Source organism: Colletes latitarsis, chromosome 6, assembly GCF_051014445.1.
Source record: "Colletes latitarsis isolate SP2378_abdomen chromosome 6, iyColLati1, whole genome shotgun sequence".
NCBI classification, from domain to species: Eukaryota; Metazoa; Arthropoda; class Insecta; order Hymenoptera; family Colletidae; genus Colletes; species Colletes latitarsis.
Genome location: NC_135139.1, coordinates 26,350,809 through 26,363,785, shown reverse-complemented (window position 1 = coordinate 26,363,785; position 12,977 = coordinate 26,350,809). Strand labels below are relative to the sequence as shown.

At 33.5% G+C, this 12,977-nt stretch overlaps 3 protein-coding genes across 4 annotated transcripts; 2 read left to right on the top strand and 1 right to left on the bottom strand.

The window, feature by feature from the left end:
* The first annotated feature begins 219 nt into the window (after positions 1 to 219).
* On the top strand, positions 220 to 4,883 carry Pig-o (phosphatidylinositol glycan anchor biosynthesis class O). The gene is made up of 4 exons (XM_076767589.1): positions 220 to 3,277; positions 3,373 to 3,543; positions 3,722 to 3,942; positions 4,094 to 4,883. The coding sequence occupies exons 1-4, from the start codon at positions 694 to 696 to the stop codon at positions 4,286 to 4,288; spliced, it is 3,171 nt and encodes a 1,056-aa protein (XP_076623704.1). The 5' UTR covers positions 220 to 693; the 3' UTR covers positions 4,289 to 4,883.
* Positions 4,884 to 5,079: 196 nt separating this feature from the next.
* Positions 5,080 to 7,452, bottom strand: LOC143343071 (uncharacterized). 2 transcript variants are annotated; one of them, XM_076767591.1, is made up of 3 exons: positions 7,315 to 7,452; positions 5,464 to 7,205; positions 5,080 to 5,202 (listed from the first exon to the last, which is right to left on the bottom strand). In XM_076767591.1, the coding sequence occupies exons 1-3, from the start codon at positions 7,424 to 7,426 to the stop codon at positions 5,107 to 5,109; spliced, it is 1,950 nt and encodes a 649-aa protein (XP_076623706.1). In that variant the 5' UTR covers positions 7,427 to 7,452; the 3' UTR covers positions 5,080 to 5,106. The 2 variants fall into 2 exon arrangements, with proteins under 2 accessions (XP_076623706.1, XP_076623707.1); XM_076767592.1 differs by lacking the exon at positions 5,080 to 5,202 and adding an exon at positions 5,223 to 5,319.
* Positions 6,945 to 12,946, top strand: LOC143343070 (uncharacterized). Its single transcript, XM_076767590.1, has 11 exons — positions 6,945 to 8,135; positions 8,391 to 8,730; positions 8,800 to 8,920; positions 9,006 to 9,392; positions 9,484 to 9,801; positions 9,883 to 9,988; positions 10,386 to 10,689; positions 10,768 to 10,892; positions 10,976 to 11,226; positions 11,291 to 11,319; positions 11,437 to 12,946. Exons 1-11 carry the CDS (start codon positions 8,111 to 8,113, stop codon positions 11,585 to 11,587), a joined length of 2,157 nt encoding a protein of 718 aa, XP_076623705.1. The 5' UTR covers positions 6,945 to 8,110; the 3' UTR covers positions 11,588 to 12,946.
* The last annotated feature ends 31 nt before the right edge of the window (positions 12,947 to 12,977 follow it).

Below are 12,977 nucleotides of genomic sequence, written 5' to 3'. Positions count from 1 at the left end.
TATCTCACTTGCACTTATCCTTTTGCCTTATTTCCGTTGAATTCTGAAAACTAACCAGGCCGGTCTTGAGTTTGGTCATTTATACGTATGAGCATTACTGTATTTCGTTGGTAGCGAAACACCGACAGGTCTGGACACGTCTTGTTACGTTAATTTACACAGTATATTACTCGCTGGGTCCAGTAACGGTCGCGAATTGGGCGGGAAAGTGGGGGAAACTCCGATATCTCGCAAAGCTTGTATTTTCGAAATAATTAAATTCTTCCAATATAATTAATCTTAATTCCAAACAATAAGAGTGCTAAATTTGAATTTCAATGTGAACCGTTAACATAGAAAGTGATACGAGAATAATGAAGCAATATGCTTGATCACGTGGCGACACTGTACGCACTTAAAATTTAGCGCCATATCGAATAAAGACGAGACTATGTCTTTACATTTTTCCAACCTATTTAAAGTTATATTATATACACTTTTCGTGAAACAATGAATAATTGGTTAATTGTTTTATACTCCTAATAGTTTATCCTCGAAAACCATCGTTAAACAAATAACTGAATTGTGTTTACAACAATGTGACAATGGTGAAGAACAAATTCACGTTAAAGGATAGGTTAAAATTATTTCGAAGTTTCTTTAACATTACCTTCCTTTTGATCAACGTGAAAGAATAATAGCTCATCGAGAAAAATGAGCAAACTATGGAACTATCTAATATTTCAAGGATGGATATCATATTTGATGGCAGTTGGCGTGCTTGTTTTTACAAGCGGTTTCCTACTTACTCGTGTTTCCAGACCGGAACGTGCAGAATGCAAGTATTGTACAAATCCTGGTGGCTGCAACGTCCAAGACCTTCTTCAAGATCCAAAAGTCGCTGCGACTACTTGCCTCGAAAGAAAAACACGTGTTGTGTTGTTAGTTGTTGACGCCTTAAAATACGATTTTGCACACTGGTACAATGACAATAGTTCCGCCCCATTGTATTACCGCAATAAACTGCCAATAATTCACGAATTGCTACAAAGTCAACCTCTGAATTCGCGTTTGTACAAATTCATAGCAGATCCACCAACAACTACCATGCAAAGACTAAAAGGTTTTACGACCGGATCTCTGCCTACTTTCATTGACATTGGATCTAACTTTGCTATTGAAAGCATAGACGAAGATAACATTATCGATCAGAACGTTGCTAAAGGTATTGTTTTCATGGGTGATGATACTTGGACTAATTTATTCCCTGGAAAATTCAAGCGACAATTTCCATCGCCATCCTTCAATGTTTGGGATCTTGATAGTGTCGATAAAGATGTTAGATACCGCATATTCTTTGAAATGAAAAAGAAAGATTGGTCCCTACTTATAGCACATGTTCTTGGTATAGACCATTGTGGACATAAGCATGGTGCTAACCATCCAGAAATGGCTAGAAAATTAAATGACACAAACACATTGATAAAAGAAATTATTGAATCTTTAGAAGAAGATACAGTATTTTTCATTGTGGGTGATCATGGCATGACAGAGAGCGGGGATCATGGTGGTGATAGTTTGAATGAAATTGAAGCTGCTATGTTTGTTTATTCTATGTTACCACTACTTAAATATGATTCAAATCACAATACTGTGAATCAAATTGATCTTGTTCCTACATTGGCATCGATTCTTGGCACACCTATACCTTTCTCTAACTTAGGATCTGTTATAGTTGATTCGCTACCAAGATCGATGAAAAATGAAAAATCAGAGGAAGATTTATGGTATTCGTTACATTCTGTATGGAGGAATATTGTACAGACAAAGAAATACATAGATATATATTCTATGGATAGCTATCTGTTTCCTAAAGACCAGCTTGAAAATTTAGAAAACGTTTATAATCATCTATCGGAACAGATAAAACATGTAAATACTATCGAAGAATTTGAATTATTTATTCAAAATAGTCACAGTTACTTTAAACTACTTAAAGATATGTGTTCTGAAGTCTGGGTTCAATTTGATTCCAGCCTTATGTCGAAAGGCCTACTTTTAATGTTCTGCACATTATTTTTCTATTACCTATTTATTACAGGCATTCCAGAAAGCCGTATGTCGAAGATATTTCAATCGTCATTTTTACAATGTTCTATTCTAGCAAATTTAATCACTGCCGTAATAATCTTTTTTTTATTCTTCCTCGATATTTTAGAAGAATTAAAAAATACTACATTCTTTGCCACTGGTGCGGTATCTATAGTATTATTAATAACATTAATTGCTAAGAATTGGGATGTAATTTCAATGAGTTGGTACGATTATCGCAAAATTAAGAAATTGATTTATGTTGCTAGAGTGATACTTCTTCTAACAGTATGTAGTCTTTTTTCTAACAGTTACATTGTTGAAGAGGATAATGTTCTATCCTTTCTACTCGTTACACTTCTTTGGCTACTCGTATTTTATTTAAAAAGAGATAAATCTAATGAGAATTTGGAAAGAAAAACAAAGCCGTTTTTGAAATCGCAAGCAAAATCAAATTTAAAGACTGTTATAGTAGTCATTGGTTTAATAGTATGCATTTCCATAAGACTGTCCCATTACTTCTGGCGTTGTCGAGAGGAACACCAACAACGCGTGTGTTCTGTCTTCATAACCGGCAAAGCAGGTTCTATATCGTCGAATAATTTAGAACGTATTTTACTTGCTGTTACCTTAATCCTACTCGCGTTATACATCACGATAGTAAGACTGTGGCTGCAAAATTGTGGAAACCTTTCTGGCTTCTCTCCTGGCGTTCTGGTAGGACAGTATTGTCCTGTCGTAATCGGTGTTTGCATGGGTTGTTATTGGGTCCTTCAACGGTTACCCAAATTCGTCAAAGTAAAATTTGCATTGTCTTGGCAAGTGAGTACGTTGCCAAACATAGTGTACGCGTTATGTTTGTTTGCAATCTTTGTTCTTTACTATCGTCCGCTCAGTATATTTCTACTGCCGAAAAAGAAAGAATCAATTAATATATACCATGATGAGAATATAGTACCCCGATTGTTCGAGAAAATAAAGGAGTCGATTTATCGTAAAAGAATAGATGTAGATGAAACACCAGTTGTTTATGGCTTGGGCACTGCCTATAGCGCTGCATTTATCTCATTGAGCGTATTTCTTATGCTGTTATATTCTTTATTATTAGGAGATATTTTATCGCCTAGCAATTTCTTGATGTTTATATCTTGTGCCTCTGTTTTGGGCCTATCTGCAATAGAGAGATATAAGAATGCTAATAGTATATGTAAGTAATTTTTATATATATAGTTGATGTATAAATAACGTATAATTTATATTATACAGTATAATACATTTCTAATATTATTATGTTAAAAATAGCCGAGCTTGTAGAAGTGTCCACTCCTGCCCTTGTATGTTGGTTCTTGATATCTGAATATTTCTTCTATGGAACTGGTCATCAACCAACTTTTCCTACCATTCATTGGGATGCTGCTTTTGTAGGGACAGGTGGACATTTCTATGGAAATTTACTACCAGCTATCTTAATAGGTATATGCTCAACTATACAATCAGTCCTTGAATTATATGGATTCATATATACGCGATTATGCCTCCGCTTGTATATTTTATATGTACCCTGGTCTGATCTTTCTTCCCTGTTGCAATACATTGTGTTTATTCTGCTCAAATTACGCGGAAATCAATAACCAATGTTAATTATTTACAGGAATAAACACATTTGGGTCGCACATTATATTAGGCGCAACTTTACCATTATTGGTGATAGTACCATTTACTATGTACCTTGTATTTCCAAAGTTAGTTAAAGTGAAATTTTTAGAAGATGACATGAAAAGAGGAGAACTGCTTCTGTTTGAACAGGATTCTGTGTTTCATACTGCTATTTTCTCAGTCGCCGGAAAATATACGCTTCTTCACGGGATCCGAGTAAGTTACATCATCACTTTTTGATATTTCTGAATAATCAGTATTTCGAGAAGTATAAAATAACAAACACCGAAAATAACACTAAAAAAATATTCAAAAGTTTAAAATGAATTTGAATTAAAATGTTTTTATAACTTAATGTACGTTATAGACTTTTGGCAGCATGCTTGCCGCGACGATTCATTGTCGGCATTTAATGGTTTGGAAGATCTTCGCGCCAAAATTGATATTCGAGGGCTTAGAACTGTTAGTAACATTAAGCAGTGTACTGGCGTCCTTTTATATGGTATTCAGAATCGATCAACAAATGGAACATCTTATAGCCAGAGTGACAAAAGGCAGATGATAGTGATCTAATTTTGGTGGTGTACAATACAATTACTAGTAAAGTACCAAAGTTTTAAAAAGTAACTTTAACGTGCAAGGATGGTGTGTGTGATGGATCATTATCCGTAACGTTAGAAAAAACTTTTTTATTAAAGGAAGACATATAGGTATTCAACGTCGCAACACTTACCGATACTGCCAACGTTTCGAGAATTTTATATGACTTTATATAAAAGACAGTTAAACATAATTTACTTTCGAAAATTATACCGAAGATTTTAATGGACAAAGATGAAACATTTCTGTTCGTTTCGTCAAAGACCAAGCTGTAATGTTAGTTCTGGTGCTTCCTAACACACTAACGCTACCCTGCGTGCAATGCATTGCTAATTACAGAGAAACAAAGCAACGCACTTGATGCAGGATTGCGTCCATGTGCGCTGGTGTCAGCTTGACTGATGTACGTATCAATTTTACCGTTTTACGTTTGTTATCGTTAAGTAAATTCAGATGAATAGATGTCGTAATGTACGTTTCTCAATCGTTTATCGCATAGGGAACTGTATTATAGCATGTATCATAAGTAGAAAATAATAATAGAAAAAATTAATAAAAAGACATATTATATATCTTTCAGGTATCTTACTTCTTATATATTATAAAATAGCAACATTCGTTGACACGCGTGATTCTGTTCTATCTACGTATTTTGCAAAACACACTTTATTGAAAGAAATTATCAAGCGTACACTTCACGTATCGTATACGAATGTGATCAGTTTAAAAACAAAAGTTTGTAATTACAAGCGATGGAAGTATTCCTGCTGAGTCAATAACCTAATGATGATTGTGATGCCTGTGTCCTTGGTAGTCGTTTCTCCAATATTGCATCCAGTCTGCCCATTTGTTCATGGCCTCATAATCGTTGGTATCCTGTGACAAACGAACGTGTTCCGATATTCATAGTACACAAATCACACGTACCTAGCTTTCGTAATTACTATTTTTTAAACCTGGCACTTGCACATTAGGCAGTACAGGCATTTGTATCTGAAAACAAATGAAGCTATCATGTTGTATAAGACCACTTATTTCTTCATTTGTTCTATAATGATATAAATATACATATATTTTATGCTAGATGTGCATTAAAACAGTTTTAGTTTATATCTTTTTCTAAATCTAACAACTTACAAATAACTTAATTCCTCCGCCTTGGTGTTCAGGCGTAGAACCTCCTCCCGCCTGTACGGACTCTATAGAACCAGCTGGTAGACTCTGATATCCCTGATGCATTTGCATCTTAACACCGCGCGTTTCTTGTTTTTGGCCAGAATTGCTTTCTTCGTTCATCAGTGGCTCGGAGTCACTGTCAACTTGTCGTTTTCCCGCGGTAGTCGCGTCTGCAGGATAAGACACCCAAAATGATGCTGGAGACTTTCCTAATGTTCGAGCCATCTTTGGTCCAAATTTATTGGGGCTCAATCCATAAGAAACTGGCGTATCATAGTCGAGTGTACCCAATTTGCTTTTAATAGCATCCAGAAAATTCATATCTATGGGCATACTACCAGTAGTAGAAAGAAAATCGTTACTCGTTAATGGATAATTAGCATTCATCGTTCCTTTAGAAGTAATAGCAGATGCCATTTTAGCTTTTATTGCACTCTGGACCGCCAGAGTAATATTTTTCTGCAACTCCGACAGCATATCGAACACTTGACTCAGAATTGCCATTTTTTGTTGAAAAGGAAGCGTTCCATCGACGGTCGGTTTTGGCCACATACCTGGTGCAAAAGGTTTGAAAGACTTTTTCGGCGACATCGCCGACGCAGACTTTTCGTACGCAACTAAATCATTCATCGTTGTAACCATATTACTCTTCAAGTCACCCAGTTCAGACAATATACTATTAACAATCGTGTCTTTGGCGGCGTTGATCGATGATAAATCGTCAACGGATCTTACAATTTTTGCTTCCGTAGCACCTTCGTCAGACTCGGTAGATCTCGCCAGATCACTTTTAGTACTTTCGCTTTCGCTCGTGATCATAGTCTTGTTAAGTTTCAAACTTTCAAATAATTTGTCCAAAAAATCGTTTACCTTTCCACTATACTCGCCCGGACTGGGAATCATTGACGATGGAAACCAAAAGTCAGGTGATACAATGGTACTTTTAGTTGTTGAAGCTTCTGTCGATATCGGTGACGGAGTACTGGTAGCAAGATTTTTAAACAAGGTATCCAAAAAAGCAGATTTTTTTGCTATGAACATAGATGGATCTACCATCGGTCCAAATGGTGAGAACATCCCTGGCAAATATTGTTTTGGTGCGGTAGCAGTTCCCATTTTTTGGAGCAATAAATTAACTTCATCTTCTGATTCTTCAGAAATCGGAGCAAGTGTAGGATAAGGAGGCGGAGGTCCCAAATCCTTTGTCTCTGGTTTGCCTCCATCCATAATCGATCGAAGCTTTGTTAAAGAAGATTCGTCCGTACTTCTTCTCTTCCGGGAAAAATCACCTTTCATACTATAGTCGGGCACGGTACTGAAGTCTGAGAACTGAGACATAGGACCCATTGGTCCAAACTTAGGACTCATAGGACCAAAAGGTTTAGAACTGAAAGGTCCAAAAATTCCACGCTTGTACGAAATGCTATTATCTTCCATGTTACTTTTGCTTAAACTGTCTAATAACTGTGCTTCGTCTGCGGCACTGTACAGAGTTGATCCACTTGCAGTGTATGGCATAAATGGTTTGAAACCCATAGGATACGCAGGCCCCAAACCTCCGAATAAATTAGACAATAAATCTGTCTTCTTTGAAATCATCATCTTGGGATCAACAAATTTTGGAAATAGTGGTGATTTTGGCATATATGGGACTGTAATGGTGTTCATTCCCGATATTGGTGGCCCGATAGCTCTTGAGTAAACTAGAAATAAATTTTATATAGAATAAGTATATATGTACATTATATACTTGTATAAAAATTTGAAAACGATAGATCGTATATATTTTGAAAATCATATACTTTATATTACCTGGTTTGGAAGCGAAATTCGCCCATGCTGCTCCATTTGGAGTTTTAATAGCTGCACTAGCTGTTAAAACTATTAGACATGAAAAAAATATGAGACGTTTCGGTAGTAACATCTTGCACCAAATTATTAAACTGTGTTCTGCTCTTGCTTTTATAGCAGTGGCCGGATAGTAATACTTGCAAAGCTTTTGAGACTATTACTATAGGACTAATACTCTCATTTAAATAATCCATCATACACAGACGGTGTGCACTTGTGTTTTATAATTAACCAATATACTTTCTTTATACTACTTAGAAAAACAATTTCCTTCTTATTCATACAATTGTACTTTAACATATATTATAACAACTAAATTAAAACACTATCATTCATACCAAATATATAAAAATTTATTGAGTTATATTTTAATATTAAACAATACAACAATTTAAATAATAATTTGGTAAATGAACTATTAGTTGTTAAAATTAATAACTGAATAATTTTCTTTGCTTTATTTTCATTCAAATTTCTTTATTTTATTATAGTCATAATTTTTATGTTTATTAGTGAAATAAACGTTACATTTTTTCTTATCTACTGAATATAAAAGCAGAACGATTTCATGATCCAACTTGTAATCCGATTTCAATCGACTTGCAAACGAACTTGCGAGAAACGCGTTATTCGTTTGTCGACAATAATATATTACAGCAGCTGTTTTCATTATTTGACAATTATAAATTAATTATATTTACGAATATATATCCGTGCTTATAAGACAAGCTGTCACTTTATTAAAAAACGTATCAGAATGGAAATAAGGAAGTCCAATGATAGTAAGTAACAATAGATTTAAAATACGTTGTTAAGAATTATAATGTAGTACTATTTTATTATTTTAATAACTATTTACGATACAAATATACGGTCATCAACTTTACTGAATGTTTTCTTCTGTGAAATTGTTTAATATATTAAATATCTTTTATTCAAATTCATACCGAACTTGTATAGATAAAAAGAAACATTTTATATGATTTTAAGATCATGTATTTCAAAAGACATTGACTTTAATTAATTTTCTATTGTAGTTGCTATGGAAAATAAGGACATCATGGCAAATGTTGCTTCTGTATTTGAAAACTTCCCATTACCAAGGACAGTTTTGCAACATGGTTCAAAAAATACAAGTATTGTTAGTGCAATAAATAGATTACTGAGTATGTATCATCCTGATGATGGTGTAGCTGCATACGAACGTGCGTTACAAACTCTTCTTGTTTTAACTGAGAATTTTGATAGTAATACTCAGCAACAGATGATTTCTATGGTGCCATTGCCAAAAGGTGCTTCAAATGAAGCAATAAAAGACATAATGTGTAAAATTACTGGCATAATTAAAACAGCTAATAGCATGACCACGTATCAAAAGTATGATTTTTATTAAAGTATTCCTCTGTACATTATTAATGAGTAAAACCATTTATATACTTCTTAAAGAATTACTGTTATTCCTGAAGACAAAATTAATAAAGAAGTTTCAACTGAGAAGTCGAAGATTAATCTAAATCAAAACAGTTTGGTCAATTCATCTTCTCAAAATGTTGAACTGGATGAGAATGTAAAAGTTAATTTACGCTATAATTTGATATTTTTATCAGTTCCAATATTTGATTTTAATGTATAAATTATTCCTATTTATACAGTTTGTACCTTCGGTACCTGAAGTATTTCGAGGTTTTCCTTCTAATGAAATTTCTATGATTCACAGTCATGTAAGAAATGTGAATTATGTGTACGATACGTTAAATTATAATATTCCATGCATAGAACCTTGTATTGATGTTAGACAAACTTTACCATCAAAAACTAACATAGAAGAAGAATCACTGAAGTATCAGTCAAACTTACAATTTAAGTGGATTCATACACCCCATCTCTTGTGTAAGAATAATACTTGTGAAGTTACTACACCCAATTATCAACAAAGTTTCCTCGAATCAGTGGACAATAAATATTTTCAATTACCCATTGATAAAGTCAATAATTATAAGCAGTGGAATATAGCTAATGTGTCTCATATCCCACATCAGGTTTGTATGAATTGGAAGAGGAATTAATAATATTTGAATAGTATTACGAATTATTTGTTATTTTAATGGAAATATTAAAACGATATTACAGAAAAGTACATATTTTAAAAAGAAATTATGTAAAACTGGGATAATATCGAGTAAACAAAGTAAAATGGAGATTTCAAACATGCAAACAGGAACGTCCATTTCAAAATCAGAAATAAACTGTCGTGAAAATTTACATAACGTGGATCAAGATTTAAAAAAATATATATGTAACATAAACGATAATAAAATTTGTAATATGGAAACACAAAAACGTTTTGAGCTAACAGTGAAACCTGAACAACAAGCAATACAAGAAGATATATTCAAAATGGATGTTGTGTGCTGGAATGAAAAAATAAATACAATAATAAATAGTCAGGTAACAAAACAAAATTGGTATTTATAGTAATTCTATCTATAATTAATCATGTTTTTTTATATTCTTGTGATAACATTATAGGTGCCTGAAAAAGATAATTTTCCAATGGATAATTTTATAGTGCATAGAAAACTTAAAACTAGCTTGCAAAAGTTTTTAAAACGTGCAGAACAGGAAACTTTTATTAGTAATGAAATTGAATTTTTATCCGTTGATCGTTAACTTATTTTAATATATTATACAGGGTGTTCGGCCACCCCTGGGAAAAATTAGGTGCTGAAATTTTTCGACGAAATTAAAAAATTTCAAATCGTTCTGGAAAAATTATTTTCCGTTGCGGGGGTCAATTATAATCATTTTCGGTGAATAGACATACCCCCGAAATTCTGTGCATTTTCGAGAAAAAAATTTGGAACGGGCGAAACTTTAAACGTTAATAACTTCTTAACGAAGCCACCATCAACAAATTGGTATTCTTGATTTTCGTCTTATTTTGGCCTCTAGAATCTCCCATTAAAATTTTTCCCAAGGCTGGCCGAACACCCTGTATACAAATATTACAAATATTTATTTTTTTTTTATAGATTCAGAGTTTCCAATATTGTCCCAAACAAAGTCGATGCAAACAGTTTCTGCTACATCCAAATGTTGGAAATTTGTTACTCAGAAGAACCTAGAAAACAAAAACCCATTAGATTCTTCGATAACCGGCGATACGAGCTCATCGAACGGCACAAAGAAATTGAGTGCAAGAAAAGCGTTAGGATTGTCAAATATTTACCCAAAACTAGCTCAATTGCAAATGCTTCAGAAGAGTTTAAATATTGTTCTCGGTAAAGCGCAAACAGTAAAATGTGAAAAAAAGGACACAGAAAATTTACCATACAAGTACCATTAAAATTATCGCATAAATTTAATATATGTTCGGTGATTAACAATTTACTTAACAAAATTATTTATATTCAGATCTGCAGTGAAGCGAACGGAACAAAATAACGTGAATATTTTACAACAAACTGCATCTGTTACAAAGTTATCTACCTTTAAGAAACAGTACTATGATACATTGCTGAATATTCAGCAAGCTAAAGGTATATTAAATTTTTTTATATTTTTTTTTTTTAAACATTTTCGTCGGAATATGATATTATATATACATATATACACATTACAGTGGCAGTGGCAAATTCCTTGGCAATATCATCTGTGGAAAATTCCACTAAATATGATCCATATTATTCAAATCGCTCGTACCAGCAGCAGCAATTGTTGCAACAACATGGACAATTAATTGTAAACCCACAATTTGCAGTGCATACTATGGCACAATCAAAATTATCAAACATACACAACGCTCCGTACACTTGGGTGAGGTATAATGATTGGAGACATCCAACGGTGCGGCAATTGCAATTCCCACAACAGGTGAGATGCTGAGTACCATTTAAATATATAAATATTCTTAATGTTGTCTTTCTCTCTACTTTAGTCCCCGTTTCACCATTCAAGGAACAAAGAGTAAGTTTTCTAATCGTATTTTTTAAATACAGTATGTTATCTCTTTCTTTCTCTTATACACCTTTTATACCAGATGTTATAAATATTTCGTTATTGTTGTTATCCTTTTGTCGAAAGGAATTCTATACTACATTATGTAAAAACAGTGGATATTCAGTGTTTTGCACAAGATAAAAGTAAGGAAATGAAGCAATGCGTACAACGTAAAAAATTAGAAGACATAGTCGGAAAATTAAAGGAGATAGAAAACATTAATATAAATGATTAAAGGATTTTCACTAACCTCTGCGAAGCTTTCAATTCTTCAGAGTTCAAAATATGTTCGTCCATAAATAAGCACAATTTTTATGCATGCATGACTAAACGCAATTTTGATCATACCGATAACACTAGTCAACGGCAAATGTGTGTTTTTTATCTAAATAATCAATTCCGGTGCCTGTTATGACTTTAATTACGAAAATGAAAGTTAAATTAAAATATTGGCTCTAGTTTTCCTACAATGCAAATTAAAGTCTCTAGAATCTCCCATTAAAATTTTTCCCACAGGTGGCCGAATACCCTGTATATTTCAAATCAGAGCCAAATGACTTTGTTTTTATTATTTCCTATCTCGGTACACGTAAATAAATAGGAAGATAGCTTAATCGTAAAGAATACGAACTATTGTTTACAATGCGTTGACCAGTGTAATCATAGAAGAAAAAAAATCAAATCATATTGATATAATTAGAAAGAGTTTTGCAAAAGTACATTTCCTGAAAATGAATTCGCCAGAAGGTACACGTGTCTTTAAAAAATGTGAACGATGGTTGTGGAATTAGGAAAATACTGTGCTCCGCTGATTAGAAGTCTCCCGGGACGAGCAGACCTGTTAAGGGACTTGTTATCAGCGGAGCACAGTACATATTAGATACATGTTTTCGTTCTCCTGTTTACCTTGCACCAATCTCAATGGTTGATAAAAACATTGGTACGTATTACGTGTATCAACGTTTTGCTTTTACTTAGCTTTTACTATCGTGTCTTTTGGCACTGGTAAAAGATAATAATCGTGATTGTTGTAGTAATCGCGAATGTCTTTAATAATTTCGTTTGTATTTCGGACGATTACGTGACAATTTCATTTCTAATTGCATATACGCGGGACACTCGTACCGGCGCCAATCGATCTTAATACTTACAACATGTTAACTAACAAATGTACACGTGTTGTGTTCGATTAACATAGAACAAAGTTGCTTCTAACGACTAACAATTTGTGGTATATTCATATTTAACATATAACATCATATTCACTCTTTTAACTCGTACAGGCTAATCCCGTACGAAGTCGTTTTATCATTTACCTCTAAGTGTACAAAATGACTTAAAAGAATAAACGATAATTGCTAACTTAGGTGTTACATGGATCATTGATCGTTATTGTCCAGAACAAACGCTCTGAAGCGCGACAAATTACCAACATGTTAAAGAGTAAACGGTACGTAACTTTGGTAATTTATCGAACCACATTTTATCAACACGCAATAATTGTTTTTCATCTCAAGAAACATTCGATACGCTACTCTCGCAATGGGCCTACGATAGAAACATTATTAGTATTGGCAGCATCATTTCGAGACACCATAAATTCATTTGTGTAACAATAATGCTCT